The sequence below is a fragment of the Xenopus tropicalis genome, chromosome 8 (genome assembly GCF_000004195.4).
Source record: "Xenopus tropicalis strain Nigerian chromosome 8, UCB_Xtro_10.0, whole genome shotgun sequence".
Taxonomy (NCBI): Eukaryota; Metazoa; Chordata; class Amphibia; order Anura; family Pipidae; genus Xenopus; species Xenopus tropicalis.
The window spans coordinates 74,093,328-74,111,641 of NC_030684.2; the positions used below are offsets into that span (position 1 = coordinate 74,093,328).

At 38.7% G+C, this 18,314-nt stretch overlaps 1 protein-coding gene across 1 annotated transcript in view; it reads left to right on the forward strand.

The window, feature by feature from the left end:
• The first annotated feature begins 13,469 nt into the window (after nt 1–13,469).
• Nucleotides 13,470–18,314, forward strand: part of cfb (complement factor B) — a 36,937-nt gene continuing 32,092 nt past the window's right edge. Inside the window, exons 1-4 of the mRNA XM_031891487.1 lie at nt 13,470–13,707; nt 13,922–14,116; nt 16,337–16,522; nt 17,174–17,347. Of these exons, the coding sequence (XP_031747347.1) occupies nt 13,674–13,707; nt 13,922–14,116; nt 16,337–16,522; nt 17,174–17,347 (589 nt within the window). The 5' untranslated portion in view covers nt 13,470–13,673. The remainder of the gene's footprint in view (nt 13,708–13,921; nt 14,117–16,336; nt 16,523–17,173; nt 17,348–18,314) is intronic.

Sequence of the window (18,314 nt, forward strand, 5' to 3'; positions counted from 1 at the left end):
GAACACTGCAGGGGGTGAACAATGCAGAAACTAAAAAGTGTGAAAAACACAGGGGATTACAGCCTGAATCGGAGGTGTGAACCATGCAGGGGGGCAATTAACCTCAGTACTGATACTATTTAAAGCTTACACAAAGGTAAGCCATCAAAGCTGCCAGACAGGTGGGGGGCCACACAGAGGCTGGTCGCGGGCCGCCAGTTGGACAGCACTGATATAAACCATGGAAGTGTTCCTGAAGCAAACACACAACTTTTACCAGTGCAGGGCAGCAGTACATTATATTTTAGTTACAGTACTTTCAAATATTTTTTATTTTTTGTTTACTGTTCCTTTAAAGGGAATGTTATATGTTATAGACTGACCCCTTCTAAGAAATTATTTTCTTTATTTTGAAGGTTTTTTTAATTAATTAGAATGCAAATGCTCATATTGCTTGCAAGGTTTTTATTTTATCGGTGTTCCATCTTTATTTGCTAATCATTAAGTTAATTTTATGGTTGCCCACCCCTTTTAAAAGAGATCTAAACCTATACAGATAAACAGTGTAAGACTGCTAAGCAAATTTACATTCATCTTCTATTTGTATGTATATTCTATATTTTATTCTATTTTTTTTTTTAGATAATTGGCAGGTGGTGTCTCTAGTTGTCACCTAGGTTTTAAATCTATGCTGTCAGAAAGGAAGCTTCAGCACACCACTTAAAAGAATACTGTCATGGGAAAACATGTTTTTTGTTTTGTTTTATTTTTTTTTCAAAACACATCATCACATCACATAGAGCTTCTCCAGCAGAATCCTGCATTGAAATCCATTTTTCAAAGAACAAGCAGATTTTTTACATTTAATTTTTGAAACACATGGGGCTAGACATATTCTTCATTTCCGACAGCCATGTGCTCTGATAAACTTCAGTCACACTTTACTGCTGAGCTGCAAGATGGGGTGATATCACCCCCCTTCCAGCAGCCGATCAGCAGAAAAATGATAAGGGAGCAAGATAGCAGCTCCCAGTAGATATCAGAATAGCACTCAATAGTAAGAAATCCAAGTCTGGCTTGGGACTCCTCCAGTTACATGGGAGTAGGAGAAACAATAGGTTACCTGAAAGCAGTTGTGTAACGCTGGCTCCCTCGGAAAGCTCAGACTCAGGCACAATGCACTGAGATGGCTGCCTACAAACCAATATTACAGCTAAAAAAATACATTTGTTGGTTCAAGAACAAAACTTTAAATGACAGAGTGAATTATTTGCCATGTAAACAATGTAATTTAGAAATAAAAATTACACCATAAAAATCATGACAGAATCCCTTTAAACTCACCACATGCAGCATGTCAATTTTATGGATTTACCCATAATTTAAAGATGACTTCTAAAATACAGTGGTGTGAAAAACTATTTGCCCCCTTCCTGATTTCTTATTCTTTTGCATGTTTGTCACCCAAAATGTTTCTGATCATCAAACACATTTAACTATTAGTCAAAGATAACACAAGTAAACACAAAATGCAGTTTTTAAATGAGGGTTTTTATTATTTAGAGAGAAAAAAAATCCAAACCTACATGGCCCTGTGTGAAAAAGTAATTGCCCCCTGAACCTAATAACTGGTTGGGCCACCCTTAGCAGCAATAACTGCAATCAAGCGTTTGCGATAACTTGCAACGAGTCTTTTACAGCGCTCTGGAGGAATTTTGGCCCACTCATCTTTGCAGAATTGTTGTAATTCAGCTTTATTTGAGGGTTTTCTAGCATGAACCGCCTTTTTAAGGTCATGCCACAACATCTCAATAGGATTCAGGTCAGGACTTTGACTAGGCCACTCCAAAGTCTTCATTTTGTTTTTCTTCAGCCATTCAGAGGTGGATTTGCTGGTGTGTTTTGGGTCATTGTCCTGCTGTAGCACCCAAGATCGCTTCAGCTTGAGTTAACGAACAGATGGCCGGACATTCTCCTTCAGGATTTTTTGGTAGACAGTAGAATTCATGGTTCCATCTATCACAGCAAGCCTTCCAGGTCCTGAAGCAGCAAAACAACCCCAGACCATCACACTACCACCACCATATTTTACTGTTGGTATGATGTTCTTTTTCTGAAATGCTGTGTTACTTTTACGCCAGATGTAACGGGACACGCACCTTCCAAAAAGTTCAACTTTTGTCTCGTGGTCCACAATGTATTTTCCCAACAGTCTTGGCAATCATTGAGATGTTTTTTAGCAAAATTGAGACGAGCCATAATGTTCTTTTTGCTTAAAAGTGGTTTGCGCCTTGGAAATCTGCCATGCAGGCCGTTTTTGCCCAGTCTCTTTCTTATGGTGGAGTCGTGAACACTGACCTTAATTGAGGCAAGTGAGGCCTGCAGTTCTTTAGATGTTGTCCTGGGGTCTTTTGTGGCCTCTCGGATGAGTTGTCTCTGCACTCTTGGGGTAATTTTGGTCGGCTGGCCACTCCTGGGAAGGTTCACCACAAAGTTTTAGAAATGGCTTTATAACCTTTACCAGACTGATAGATCTCAATTACTTTTGTTCTCATTTGTTCCTGAATTTCTTTGGATCTTGGCATGATGTCTAGCTTTTGAGGTGCTTTTGGGCTACTTCTCTGTGTCAGGTAGCTCCTATTTAAGTGATTTCTTGATTGAAACAGGTGTGGCAGTAATCAGGCCTGGGGGTGACTACAGAAATTGATATTGAAATTGAAAATTGAAATTGATAAACCACAGTTAAGTTATTTTTTAACAAGGGGGGCAATCACTTTTTCACACAGGGCCATGTAGATTTGGAGTTTTTTTTCTCCCTTAATAACGTAAACCTTCATTTAAAAACTGCATTTTGTGTTCAATTATGTTATCTTTGACTAATAGTTAACGGTTTTTGATGAGCAGAAACATTTAAGTGTGACAAACATGCAAAAGAATAAGAAATCAGGAAGGGGGCAAATAGTTTTTCACACCACTGTAAGTTGTAGTGGATATACATATTAAATGTTGAAAGCACTATCATTTGGCAGGTAGTGTTTCCATACATGCCTTTTTATGAACTTTTCTAATAATTAGGGGCTGATTCATCAAAGTATGAGTTTGAATCCCGAATTGGGTAAAATTACATACGATAACTTCTGATGATCGCAGATATCACGAAAATGCTTACGAAAAAATCGTATTAGTCAGGATAATATTGTATTGGCGATCCGAAAGTCACAAAATTTTCGTATCTGAACGATCGTAAACGGCAGGAGAACCTTTCCGACTTTGATCCTTCTGTGCATGATTTTGGAAGCCTCTCATAGGAATCAATGGCACTCTGCAGCTCCAACCTGGCCCAAGGAAAGTCTCCCATAGGGCTCAATGGCACTCTGCAGCTCCAACCTGGCCCAAGGAAAGTCACGATAACGAAGCTTGAATGAATCCGAAACTTTCGTATGATTGTGTCTCACAAATTTTGAAGCAAAGTACAAAAAGGTCACGCTAAGGTATGAAAGAGTCGCAGAAAATACGCACAGTACGAAAACATATGAATTTGTTGTATTCGGAGCGATCGTACTTTAATAAATAGGCCCCTTAGTAACTGGAGACTACCACTTGGAAGTATCTTTGAAACACAGCAAATGATTATACCGCCTGCATGTGGGCTGTTGATCTGAACTGTGCCACATTCGCATTCAAAAATCTAGTCACCACAGTGCCCTTGGTCCATGCTTCCCTTCTCTACTAAATGGCAGCCTTGTAACCAGCTGCCTGCTAGTCCAGGCCCAAACTGGCAATCTGTGGATTCTGCTGCTGTAGGTTGGTGGGGCGCTGTTTGCACCTCTGTGTACTTGGAAGCCAATGCCTATTTGGAATCCCAGTCCAGACCTGTGCCAGTCACATTGCTGCATATGCACATACAGAAGTATGACACATGCACAGAGACAAATTAACGAAACCTGCACGCCCACAGATAATAGTATCCAGACCATTGACTGATTCTGGGAATCAAGTATGCACTAAACCTGGAAGTCAGGTACTGTGAAAGTTAAATCCAGTTTACAGAGGTATGCCAACTGGGGGATGCATTGCTGTGTTGTTAATACAGTAAGTCCTACAAGGTCATTGAGGAGGAATCATGAAGCTTTCACACATTTTAAATGTATTTTATAAACCTATGCCTATGTGTAGCTGTATGTTATACTTTAATTTAATACATTGTGCAGAAATTTAAGACTAACCGCAAGGCTTGTTTATAAGAGGGTTGAACAGTTCTTATTGCCACACTAAATTCTGATAACAAACTGCCACAATTATTGCTCCATTATTTATGTTGAAAGGTTTTGCTGTTTTTGCACATTTGTCCAAGAGAAATTGCAATGGAAACTGAATGGGACAACACTTTGTCACCAGTTAATCTAAGTACTGCTTGTTGGGAATATTATTGAGCAAATTTCTTTTTCCTCATGAAATTACAGAGTATGGAGCCTGTGGTTTTGTGTGGTGGCATAGTCATCGAAACAGACGTTTGCCATGTTAGAAATTTAGATAAGATTGACTGTGCAAATTAATAGCTGTCTTTTCCACCACTCCCATAGATATGATTAGGGTTCTTGCCTAGTCCGCACTTGGGCACTTATTTGCTTCACAGGAAAATTCAGATCAATGAACTCTCCCATTTATTGTTTATCTTGGACTGGATGAGGGTTATTCCAAAGAAAAAGCTTTATTTGACCTCTGTTTTACAAACAAAACTTCACAGTAGGAACAGAAATGCAATTAGTCCTAAGTCTACTTTCTATAAACCCAACTGATGACACTTCATTACATCCAGTACTCCTTTTAAGTCTTGAACTGTGCCTGCTGGGTAGGACTGTTGCCCACAGGTGCCAACTATATCAGCTTTAGCATCTCCCTAAAGGACGTGCTCAACTGTGGCACTCTTTGTTCACCACTTCAGAAGTGCTCAGGGTATACTTTTCCATTTTTACTCCTTATGCATAAGTACCGGCCATGATCCTAACTGCATGGAACCTCAGAATGTTCTGCTGTAAAACCTACTTCTGCCTCGTATCTATACAAGGGGACCTGCAAGGGTCAAACACATAAGGAACAAAACAACATGGATCAAAGTGGCTGAATATAAATTAGGACAAAGTTAGTGAAGTGTGAAATAAAAGGAATTTCATTTGATCAATTACTTCATATGTTTTGCATATTTCTCTTCCACATGCTTCGACCATGTGAAACCTGCCCACACATCTTGATTTCAGACAAAATACCAATTCTGGACAGCATCCATGGCCAGTACAGCTGTTCTTTTTTCAATGTGGTGTACTTAATACAATGCATTAGATGCCGAGAAGGAGGACTGTATGGAGGACACTTTTGTTATTTTTATCATTTAAAAAGGGTTACCCTGTAACATTTTCACTGGCTAACATCATACAGCAACTTTAACTACATAAGGAGAAATCCTCTCCCACTTAACCATGACCTAAATGATCTCCTGTTTCCATCATCTCAACCCCTTTGATGTTGCTCCCTGTGGCCTCAAAGCAGGTGCTTATTTTTAAATTCCTGGCTTCAAGGCAAGTTTTAGTTGCATAAAAACCCAGTGTAATTCCAAACAAAGCCTTCTGTAGGCTGCTAGTTCACATTGAGAGATATTGTACTAGGTGCCAATCTCTTCAGTCATATTTGGGCTGGAGGCCAGTGCTGGCAAGAATAAATAAATTACCTTAAGCCTGGAAGAAATCTTGGAATTTTTCTGGACTGCATGAAAACATTTTAATTGTAGCTTGCCTGGTCAGGGTCGGACTGGGCTGTGAAGGGCCCACCGGGGCTCCCGTCCCAGGGGCCCTTCAGACGCACTCATCCGGGCGCGTCCTCAAATCCCCCCCCCGTAGGGGCCCCCTTAACTCCCCTCGCAGGGCCCCCACCCGACATCCTCCCTGAGCGCATAAATTTGACGGGTCAGGGGAGGAGCGTTCGGGAGGGGGGAGCGCCTGCAAGGGTCGGGTCTGGGCCGCTGGGGCCCACTAGAGCCGGGGCCCACCGGGATTTTTCCCGGCGGCCCAGTCCGACCCTGTGCCTGGTGTTTAGTTAAAACCAAAAAAAAAAATGTAAAAGAATATTAAACATGACCTCTTCTAATTCCCTACACATGCGTTGATTTAAAAAAAAATCAGTTGACAATGAACATGGCCCAGAAATGTGCATCGATTAGTAGGGAAGCACCAAATCCATTATTTTGGGATTCGGCTGAACCCCGAATCCTTCATGAATGATTTGGCCTAATACCGAACCCAATTAGGGAATGAGAGTTATATCAGAAATTAAATTGCATTGTATAAAAGAAAGGTGACTGAAGTATTTTATATATATATATATATATATATAAAACAGTCCACACAACAGCACCACACTCCAAAATCCGCTGCTATGCAGCTGCCCCTGTGCACGGAATATCATATAAGTATCAAAATAAAACAGCCAGCACCAAGGGTCTTTGTATTTCAAAAAATCTCTTGTGTATTATAATTGCATGTACAACATGCAATTATTATACACAAGAGATTTTTTGAAATACAAAGACCCTTGGTGCTGGCTGTTTTATTTTGATACTTATATATAAATGGGGAAAATCATTCTTTGCTAAACTGTGGGTGACTGGTAGTGCCTGTTATGTGCTCCAGTTGTTAATCTGTTCCTTGTCTATGATAGGAATTTGCTTACACAGATGCTCTTAGCAAGTTCTCTAAATATTAATAATATTGTGTTATTAAATGCCTGTCTACTTTCTGTAGACCTAGAAATGTTTGACCTTTGCAAATCCAATGCACATGAACAAATGTAATTCCAAAGCTGCAAAAGAGTGCACAGAATTCACAAAGGTACTTATGTCTACAGTGGTGCACTAGGTGCAAACTGCAAAAGAAAGAACTGCAATTAACCCCATACTTCAGAAGTGGTAGGTTTGCCATACATATTAAGATCCACTTTTTTGGCAAGGGCACCAAATGAGTGAATATTTAGCTGATTAGACCACCTAGATTGCCAGATTGGGCTGATCTGATTTTATGGCCCAAGGGATCATAATGCAGGCTTAGGCAGGGCTGTCAGGCGAGGAGCGCATGAACACTGAGATGGTCTTTTTCCAATGGGATATGCCAGATTTTTGTATAGATATCTGTCAGGCAATCAGATGGGAGAGCCCCTTAAATGACCCAATAAGATGGCAGTTTGATCTTGCAGCTTATATCTGCCTATGCTAGCTTAGTTTCCAGGGTCCCCTTTGCATGCTGTGCATAATCCTTTGACTTGCAGCTAATGAATTGCATGGTAACAGTGTACATTAGCTTTTCTGACTAAACAGAAGCAGTTCTCGCATTAAATAGAAAGCCTTCCCAGTTTCATATGAATACCTTTGGTTTAGAACAGAGATGTTAGACGGTGGGGTTTCCAGACATACCCAGAATCGGTATGGCAGTCAGACTAAATTTGTTAGAAACTTTTGATTACCTATGGTGTATCCCTTATTTGTATTTAGCCTTTAGGAAGAAATGCCTGTTTCTATGCACTATAGATATTTTACTGCTAATTGGTTTCCCTGAGCATATGGTTACCTAAATGAACGTGTGTTAAGAAATGTTACTCTTTTTAAAATGTATTCTTGCATTACATGAAAAGTTACCTTTTCAACCAAAACTGAATCTTAAAAAGTATTTCTAGTGACTATTTCTTGAGAATTTCCCTTTTTTTCCTTTGATGCACATGTCCCTTATGGGTTGAGTTAGGGATTCATGGGGCAGAGGTGAATTTATTTTATGCCATCAGAAGTAAGAAAAAATTGCACATGAATAAGGCTAGGGCACAGCATTCTTATCCTTCTTTTTATAGTGCAAGCACATTCCCTAACTCTTTACAGAAACTATATCCAATACACTGTGGCCCCCAATGTACCCATTCCAAGATTACTGGGGAGGGGGAATGTCAGTCATATAGATTTGAACCACACTACTAAAAATAATAACAACTGTCCCTGACTTAAAGGTTAATATAAATGAAAAGTAAGTCTAAAGGCATTCTTTTTAAGTACTTACTGCATATCTAAATTCCCAGATCCCTGCTTGCTTCTCTGAGATATGGTGCTGGCAGCCTACAGCAGTGTGAAGACTACAGTGACATCACTGAAATCTCTCTCCCCTTCCTGTAGCTGCCAGCGGCAGCCTTCCTATTCTCTGAGCATGTGTGTAACTTGATCCTGTCTCCTGTTCTGAGCTACACATGCCCACCAGCCAATCAGAAGCGGATCTGCCAGAGGGGAGGGGGGGAGGGAATGAAACACATGTGCAGTATGAAGCAAGGAGGGAAAGGAAGGGAGAATACCTTTTTAGAGATGGCTGCCTGTTGTAGAAAATGTGAAGTAAGTGTGACTGAGTAATATTTGATTAGGTGAGCCAAAAGTGTGGCGTTTTTACTAAAAAATAGGAGGACTATTGGGCAGTATGCTTTTTAAATTTTGACTTGCATTCCCCTTTAATAACCCCACTTTGACATAAGAAACATCACACCTTAATAAGTATATCCTTTACTAATGATGGCTTGCGAGAGAAAATATCCAGACATTCAGTATTCCATTCACACACCACACTATGGTCAATTTTATCAGGAGCCAGTTAATCTGACTCTTTGTTAATGGAGTGTTTATTTTAATGCAAAGTTAGGACTTTTTAGACAGAATTAACCTGGAGGAAACCCATGCAAGCATAAGGAGAACATACAAACATAAGTTATGCCACAACTCTGCTTTACACTAAAGGAACTGAATCTTTTGTATGCAATTGCTCAACCATCTTACATTATGAGCAGAGAAATAAGCTGGTCATACATGTTGTGTATCGTGTAGATGTAGTATATTATTACAAATATACTGGATATTCCAATATTTACCACAGCCAGGTAAAAGGAAACAGCCACGGTTCTTTTCCAGAGATGAAGCTAATTTATTTCGATTATCCAGCCTTCAGGACTTCTTCCTTAACCTAACTCATGAAAAATCAGCAATCCAGCTCCCTGGTTATACTGTTTCTATCCCATTGACCAAAATGGGGAATGGTTCTGATTGGCTCACAACAAGTTTAAACGTGTATCTTGAACCAACTAATTTCTTTAGATGTTTCTTTACCAATAACAACTGTATAAACAATTCCACTTTGAAATGCAAAAGACCCCTCCTACAGATGGTTTCTCGGGGTATCCTGCTGTTAGATCACCTTGAACATTAGCATATAAGTTAGGAATAATAGATACCAAGATAAGCATCCTGTATAGACCTAACTTATTTTGCATTTGATTACAAAGCTGGCCATACACGTGGCAATCTGACGATGTTTCGTGCGACCATCGGTCGCACGAAACATCGTCAGATCCGCCACACACCATTCAGGGCTGAATCGGCAGGTAAGGAGGTAGAAACAATAGGATTTCTACCTCCTTCTGCCGATTCAGCGCTGAAGGGAGATTTTGGTCAGGCGCCCGATCAAAATTTTCAAACTGGTCCGATCGGCGAGTCGGCCGATATCAGTAGCTTTCTGCGATATCGGTCGACTCGCCGACATACTATACACGCACAGAATATCGTACGAAACGAGATTTCGTACAATATTATCGGTGCGTGTATGGCCACCTAAAGTGATTCTTTGACGGTAAAACTAGTATCTGGGTCATAAAATTACAGATAAACGTCTACTACTTGACTTGGAGTCTCTGATAATACTTTGAAGTAGTCAGGAACTACCAAGAATGTGTAAATTAATTATACAGCCCTTGTATTCAAATCCTGTGTGCAATATGTCTACCCCTAACACCTTTGTTTATCCCCATACATATTGCTACACTACATGCACTGATATAATCATACAAAACTACATTTCATACATTTTTTGTACCATGTATGGGCTCCAAATTATTGTCCCAGTAATTTTCATACCATGGCAATTTAGTCGGTCAGACAGGTTAGAAAATTTAGGTCAGATAACGATAAAATCTGCGCATGTATTGTGTATCGAACAATATTCTTTGGGGACCTACAATGCATTTCTGGGAGGTCGCTTTTGTGCAACTGTTGTCTGTACGATTTGTTTTATGTTCAGAATCATCCGCCGATTTGTTATTTTTATTACTTTTTTCTACAATTTTAGTCTGAATGTTAGATTCTGTTGCATTTAAATGTACAACCGATATCTAAACATTCCTTGGAAGAAGACTATAATCAAGGAAACTAAAACGTGTATGGCCAGCTTTAGGAAAGCATTTTAACATTCCTGACAACAAACTGTATTTGTTTACAGGGCTGAGTATTGTTATTTCCTTTTACTTCCAGTTAATGCTTAGTGAGCAGATTTGCATAAATTAGTTCCGCACAGTTGTTCTCTGTAAGTGATGTAGTAAAACTAGGAGTTTGTTCCAGGTTGCTATTTGCACATAAAATGCAAGTTTGTCACTATTTACAGGGAATTATTTCTTCCTGGAAATACCACAGTTACAAAATGCCCACATATATATATATCAGTCCTGATGGTGTCTGCACTCCAAGGCTTTAGTATTTTGTGGGGTGCACAGCCAAAATCTGAGTATTTAGCATGAAATAATCCATGGCCGGCACACCCTTAAAATTCAAAAAAATTTTTTATTGAAAACTCATTGTTTAAAAACCAACGTTTTCAATAAAAAAAATTTTTTTTTTATGGATTATTTCATGCTATATATATATATATATATATATATATATTTAGTCAGAGTAAGGAATCTGCAATAAAAAGTGGTGAAAGCCTAGGGGTATTCCCATTCTTCATTCTAAAAACACATAGCACTAACCTAAAGCAAAAGAATAAGGCATATTAATCCATCCCTTGACAAGTTATGGCAGACACAAGCAATATGCTCCTTTATGTGCCATTGAGTACCTGTTTCAGTCTTGTTAGCTCTGGTTAATTGGAACATGGCTGAGTTTCACACAACTTACACTGTTGTACAAAAAAAGTATTGACCCTGAAACAGCTTACTAACATGTTATATGTTAAACACAGCTGTGAGTTAATAACAGTATAAAACCAGGTATGAAATACAAAAACACTTGTGACCTGTAACGCATAGGGCAGTCGATGCAGACCTAAGAATCTGAACCCTGCCTCTCAAAGTCCATTTACTTACAAACAAAATAGTTTTGTTTTTTTCCCTTTCATAATTAAACTAAGACTAAATAGACTAAACTATTACAGATCAATCCAAGGGGGCATTTTACTATTTTAAACATACTAATATTCAGCACCAGTTCACTTGAAGAGTACCTTTTTTCTGATAGTTAGAAAGTATAGTGAACTGACACTTTTATCAAACTTAAGGGGCCCATTTATCAATGTATGATTGGTTACGAATAGAATAAAATTGTATCTTTTCTTACTTTTAGAACTGTGCATATTTTCCGCGACTTTTTCGTTAATTTCTGTGACTTTTTCATACTTTGCGACAAAATCGTATTTGTTGCAACGAGTGCGAAAGTTTCAGAATTCATTCAAGCTTCGGTATCGTGACTTTCCTTGGGCCAGGTTGGAGCTGCAGAGTGCCATTGAGCCCTATGGGAGACTTTCCTTGGGCCAGGTTGGAGCTGCAGAGTGCCATTGAGCCCTATGGGAGACTTTCCTTGGGTCAGGTTGGAGCTGCAGAGTGCCATTGAGCCCTATGGGAGACTTTCCTTGGGCCGGGTTGGAGCTGCAGAGTGCCATTGAGCCCTATGGGAGACTTTCCTTGGGCCGGGTTGGAGCTGCAGAGTGCCATTGAGCCCTATGGGAGGCTTTCCTTGGGCCAGGTTGGAGCTGCACAGTGCCATTGAGCCCTATGGAAGACTTTCCTTGGGCCAGGTTGGAGCTGCAGAGTGCCATTGAGCCCTATGGGAGACTTTCCTTGGGCCAGGTTGGAGCTGCAGAGTGCCATTGAGCCCTATGGGAGACTTTCCTTGGGCCGGGTTGGAGCTGCAGAGTGCCATTGAGTCCTATGGGAGGCTTCCAAAATCATGCACTGAAGTCAGAAATGTTTTTCTGTCGTTTACAATCATTTAGATATGAAAATTTCATAACTTTCGGATCATGCCACGACATTTTCGTACAAGCATGACGCGACTTTTTACCAAATTAACGCACATCAGAAATTTTCGTATTTAATGCAAATTTTCGCAAATCTTACTCGTAATTCGGACTTTAATTAATTGGCCCCTTAATGTCTGTGTTCATAAGTCAGAAAGTGTTAATTGCTTTGAGCCCTTCTGATATGTTGAGAGATCATCAAAAGCATTAAGCGCTATAAACTGGACAATGTTTTTCCAATGTGGAAAAGATATTGTTAAAGGTATAAAGGCTTAGTAAAGTTTTACAGAGCAGTAATGGTAACATTTACTGAGCTATGATAAATGATCCAAAATCATCACTTAAATGTCCATTGTGTTCTTTTTAGGGCAAATTTGATCTCTTGCTTAGCCTAAAATCATCTTATTGAAACATATACTAAGCTGCTTGGTACCAATGGTGGGGATGTTGTTTATCCAAAAGAAGTTTGACCAAATTTGTAGTTGTAATATAGAGTGGGAAGCCTGTATCTAGATCCTGCCACTGGGCACCTGTTAAATACTGGGTCCTATGAGAGGAGAACTCACCACAACAATTAGTCAACAATTTATTGGAACTGCACCTGACTCTATAGGCAGAATATCGAGGGCATATTACTAAATGATTAAACCTCAAATGCAAATGAATAGGTATAGTTAATAAGCGGTTCATAAAATAGCTTTATGAGACTGTTATTGATGGCTTGAAAAATTTCCCTATTAGTAGCATTTATAAGTGAGATTTAGTGACAGGCCATGCTGCTAGGTTCACAGATATACAGTATATGCACATTTTTCCAGAGGATAGTTTATGTCAGATCTCCTGCATAGTGGTGCAATGGTTAGCACTGCTTTCTTGCAGCGCTGTGGATCTGTGTTGCATTCCAACCAGGGTTCTATCTGCACTGAGTATTTATGTTCTTGTGTGGGTTTCACTTCAAAAACATACAGGCAGGTTAATTGGTCCATGGTAAAACTGGCCATGGTGTTTGTGAGTATGATAGGGGCATTATATTGCAAGCTCCACCTAGCAATGAATGATGTCTAATCTTTAAATATTTCTGTGTTGTATAAATAAAGAATAATAAAAATTAATAAATAAAACTGAGGTTTGTAAAGTTCTATCTCCCCCTTATGTGAGTGTCCTCCCCCAACTCTGCACTGCTTGGTTTCCTGGAATTTCACCCTGCTGTGTATTTGTCTGTGGTATTGTGTAATTACCCCTTTAATACCCATTGTGAAACCGGAGTGTTTATTTTAGCTTTAACGGGAATTCACCTTATCTTCTCCTCCCAGAGTTCACTGCTTCATCTCCCCCTCCCTACGTTGGACTATATCACTCTCCAAATCAGAATACCTCTGACCAGTATGTGTGTGAGAGAGAGAGGAACAATACATCTATCTATGTTGCACATATATCATTATATGCTCCTTAAATAAAGTCAATACGTTGGGTCTTGTAGCAGAACCTGAAGTTACAAGTGAAGACAGCAACAATAAGAAAGAGAAAGAGAAGAAGGAGGGTTTAAAAGAGGTTATTGTCAGAATGCTGCTTTTGCTTCTTATAACCCATGTTTCCGGTAAGTACCATTCTTCTGATTCTAGTGTAAAATTACCTAACTTGTTTATTAATTCTGCACAATATTCTACCTAACACCTATTTTCCATTTTAACTCCCCCATGTGCCTCATGCCACTTTCTGTCTTTCTTTGCAACATTTTCCATGGTTCTTACCTATTTATTAACCAAAGGCATTTCTTATATGCTCATAACCATGATGTACTTTTGTGCCAGTTTCACTTGCTGTACAGTGTGACCTCACCAAAGTGGGCATTATTGGAGGCAACTACACTGTGAGCAATGGAGGAAATGTTGGCAGCAAGGTAGAGTACCAGTGCCCAAAAGGAAAATACCCACACCCGAAATACACCCGTGAGTGCCTGTACAATGGACTCTGGACGGATCATAAGATGAAAGCAATCTGTAAAGGTAATCTTTTCCTTGCATGGTTTTAAGCGTTGATCACTACTCATTTCACACTCAACTTGGCCGTGCTTCTGATTTGTCTTGTACTACCTTGTTTTTAGAGATACAGCTTAGTGTTTTGTGACTACATTTTTCTCAAAGAGGTGAGAATCCGTTTCTATGTTGCACAAATATAGCAAGCAGGGAGAATTGCATAAAGACAATACCTATTCATGGGTGTTGGAATTCACTATTGATAGCTGCTGGAAGCACTTACTGCCAAGCAGTACTCTGTCAGTTTCATTTCTAGAACATTATACCTTAAAGAGAACATTATAGTATTAAATAAATGGGGAGCTAATGGTACTGAAAGAATAGTTCACATTAGCACAGCAAAACAGCGATGTTCTTAATCCCATGGTGCTCTAGGCCAGTCCTTAGTACCATGATAAAGAAAAAAGGAGCACACAGACTTCTTTTATGTAGTCTATAGCATTACAACATTTAATTCTACTGTACAGCGCTGCGTACATAAGTAGCGCTTTATAAATAAAGATATACATACATACATACATACATTAATGGTGTGGTCCTTTAATTTATTAAAGGACCACACAAGCTTTCAGGGGCAGCCCCTTTTCTCACAAGCCAAATTCAATTTAAGTTCATATAGCAGTTAATTGTTTGTAAATTATTAAAATATACATTTAAATCCATAAATTACTTAATTAAATTTATATAAAAAGCAGCTTAAATTGAATAAAAAACACATTGCAGGCTAAAGTATTAATTTATCCCTCTATAATGTGAAATGTCATATTTCTTTATCCATGCAGTATCTCATTTCAGTAACTCTTTAAGCAGGTTCCGATATTCTTATCTTCACTTTCTGGCACTGTTCACCCTGAAAATATTCGCTAGAGCATCTTTAATGTAAAAACCACCAGTAATGGTGCTTTTGTGTGTTTCCTATTTAAGTAAAAGGGAGGGAGTTCCTATGCACATGCATGTTGGTTGAATGACCTAAGGTTAAGTACTTACATAGTGCTGTTTTCTTGTGTTTTCTGTGCCTCTCCCTATATATGTTTTGATCCATATAAATATTTATTGTTTTTATGATGCGGGTGGGAATAATAATAGATTTTGGGCCAGTTTCAGTTCCATGAGAAAACATTATTTTATGGTTTATTACATCACAACTTATAGGCAAGATTCTATTTGATGAGAAAATGCTTTTTCTCCTAATTAATTTCCCCCATAGACTTCAATAGCATTTTCATGTGAGAAAAAATGAGAAAAATAAATTGCGTATGGCTCTATGGGAAAATCCAGAAAGAATTAGGCTTTTTTCATCTTTAGCTTCTGAATTAAATTTCCATAGATTTAGATTTAGCTGAATACCAAACTGAATCCTAATTTACATACTCAAAAACAAGCAAAAGATTGAATGCAAACAATGGTTAGCTTCAGCTGTTCCATACTTCAACTCATATGGACCTCATGTACAACAGTCATGGAAAGGGGGCACAGTTAAAAAAACACAGGGCACCGTGTTTTCTGCGCTTTGTACCTTGCCCATCACGTTGCACCTACTGGCATAGTTGTTTGGGCTTCAGAATGGACTGCACATACCTACAAAGTTCTCATGAATACAGTTCTGCATGGGTTCTATAATGCTGTATTCATGTGGAGCAGGCTGAAGGGGGCACATAGACTTCACTTTGTAACCCCCTTCTCTTGAGTGTTGTATAAATGTTTGAGATAGGGATTGCCTTTGACCCAAGGAGAAACAAAGCCCTGTACGTAACATCTGCCCTTCAGTAACTCACTGCATGCCTTATGAGATATCCTTTTGCTTGCCCTATTTATAGCCCCACTGATGTGTATTTTTATTGTGTATTTTTACTTTTCAAAAATGTAGTTTTTGATCCAAAATGGTCACACAGCAGTACAGACACGTGAAGTATACATTATGCAACACAGTTATTTATTTGGAAAAACATCCTTATATCTTATTTAGTCATTCTTTTTGTTATTCTTAGTGAGAAGACAAAAATGTGTGACCCATATTAATACAACTGTAAAACAATTAAATTCCGTCGATTTTGGCCAACACTACTTCATTTGAGAATATTGGTCAGTGATACTCACTGGGTACTGTTGAGTGAGATCTGTCTTTGCTTACAGGACTATAATTAACTCTGATTTTTGGTGAAATTTACCTCCTCTTCTCTGTCCTCACAGATGTTCGCTGTCCCAAACCAGTTGCATTCGACGGTGGGGATTATGAACCAAGACAACATTTTTATACTGTGGGAAACACGTTGCAGTTTGAATGCTATACGGGCTTTGAATTAAAGGGGTCACAGAACCGCACTTGTCAGGAAAATGCTAAATGGAGTGGAGAGACTACTATTTGTGACGACAACAGTAAGAAAACAAAAATATGTGAATGGGTCAAGAGAGGTTTAGAGAGAAGTGGTGGGATTAAATTAAGGGGTTTATATTTAAAGAATGGTAATTATGGTAAAATTTAGACATATATTATTATATATGAAACATGTCTGAAAATTCTTTGGAATGAGGTGGATCTCTACATGTATGACCTGCTTTAAACAGGTGATCTGGTTTGTGTAATTTATGAGTATCCAGTTTTAAAGTAATGATGTGACAAATTCTAATTGCATTAAACTAGGGACCCCTTAAGGAACTTTAATGTTGCCCCTTATTACTTTAATAAAGGCTGCAGGTTGTATGATTTATAGTAGACTAGAATTAAACACAGTAAAAAATTGTCAGTTTTCAGAAGTTTTTAAGGGTCCCAGAAAATCTTCCACCTTTACAAAAGAGCAGTAGGACAGTACTTCAAATGGTAACTGAGAAAAGTTACCAAGTAAACTATTTTATTAAAGCTTCCAATCCTTACTGAGCATGTACCCTTGTGTTTCTTAAGTTTGTTACATAAAAAGACATATCCGGTATTGCCTGATTGCATTTCACCACATCTCCTGCACTTCCTTCTTTTGCACACTAACTATTATAAACTTTGAACACCCCCATGTTTTCTTTGTTTACACCCAGATGGCTATTGTCCTAACCCAGGGATTCCTATTGGGGCCAGTAAATCAGGAACTTCTTACAAGATGGAGAGCAAAGTGTCTTACACCTGCCAGCAAGGTCTGGTCATGTTTGGATCGAAGGAAAGGGAGTGTTTAGAAAACAAGGATTGGTCAGGAACTGAACCTTCATGCAGGCGTAAGTTAGGTCCAGTGAAAAAGTTACATATACAAAGCAAATAAACATTTGCCTCCTACTGTTTTGCCCTTTTATCTGTGGTTAAAGGAACAGTAACACAAAAATATATTGTATTATACATATTTAAATACAATGTACTTTTATTTATTGTCCTGGTATATTGTTGCGGCTATTAAATGCCTGAAAATACCTTGCCATAGGGGATACCGCAAATACACTCAACTCATATTATTGCTCAAAAATGTATTTAAAGGGATACTGTCATGATTTTTATGGTATACTTTTATTTCGAAATTACACTATTTACATATGCAAATTATTCACTCTACCATTTAAAGTTTTATTCTTGAACCAACAAATGTATTTATTTTAGTTGTAATATAGGAGTGTAGGCAGCCATCTCAGTGCATTGTGCCTGAGTCTGAGCTTTCAGAAGGAGCCAGTGCTACACATTAGAACTGCTTTCAGGTAACCTATTGTTTCTCCTACTCCCATGTAACTGGAGGAGTCCCAAGCTGGACTTGGATTTCTTACTATTGAGTGCTATTGTGATATCTGTTGGGAGCTGCTATCTTGCGCCCTTCCCATTGTTCTGCTGATTGGCTGCTGGGAGGGGGGTTGATATCACTCCAACTTGCAGCTCAGCAGTAAAGTGTGACTGAAGTTTGTCAGAGCACAGGTTACATGGTTGTGGCATCCTGGGAAATGAAGAATATGGCTAGCCCCATGGGAAATTTTAAAATTAAATATAAAAAAATATTTCTGTGTTTTTTAAAATCGGATTTCAATGCAGGATTCAGTTGGAGAAGCTCTATTAACTGATGTGTTTTGAAAAAAAACATGTTTTTCCATGACAGTATTCCTTTAAAGTTTAGCAGAAACAATTTCCAGTATCTCAGTAGCTGGCAACAAAACTCACTTTATGTCATTCCTCCTTATTCTTAGAGAGGTTACATACAATGTTTAG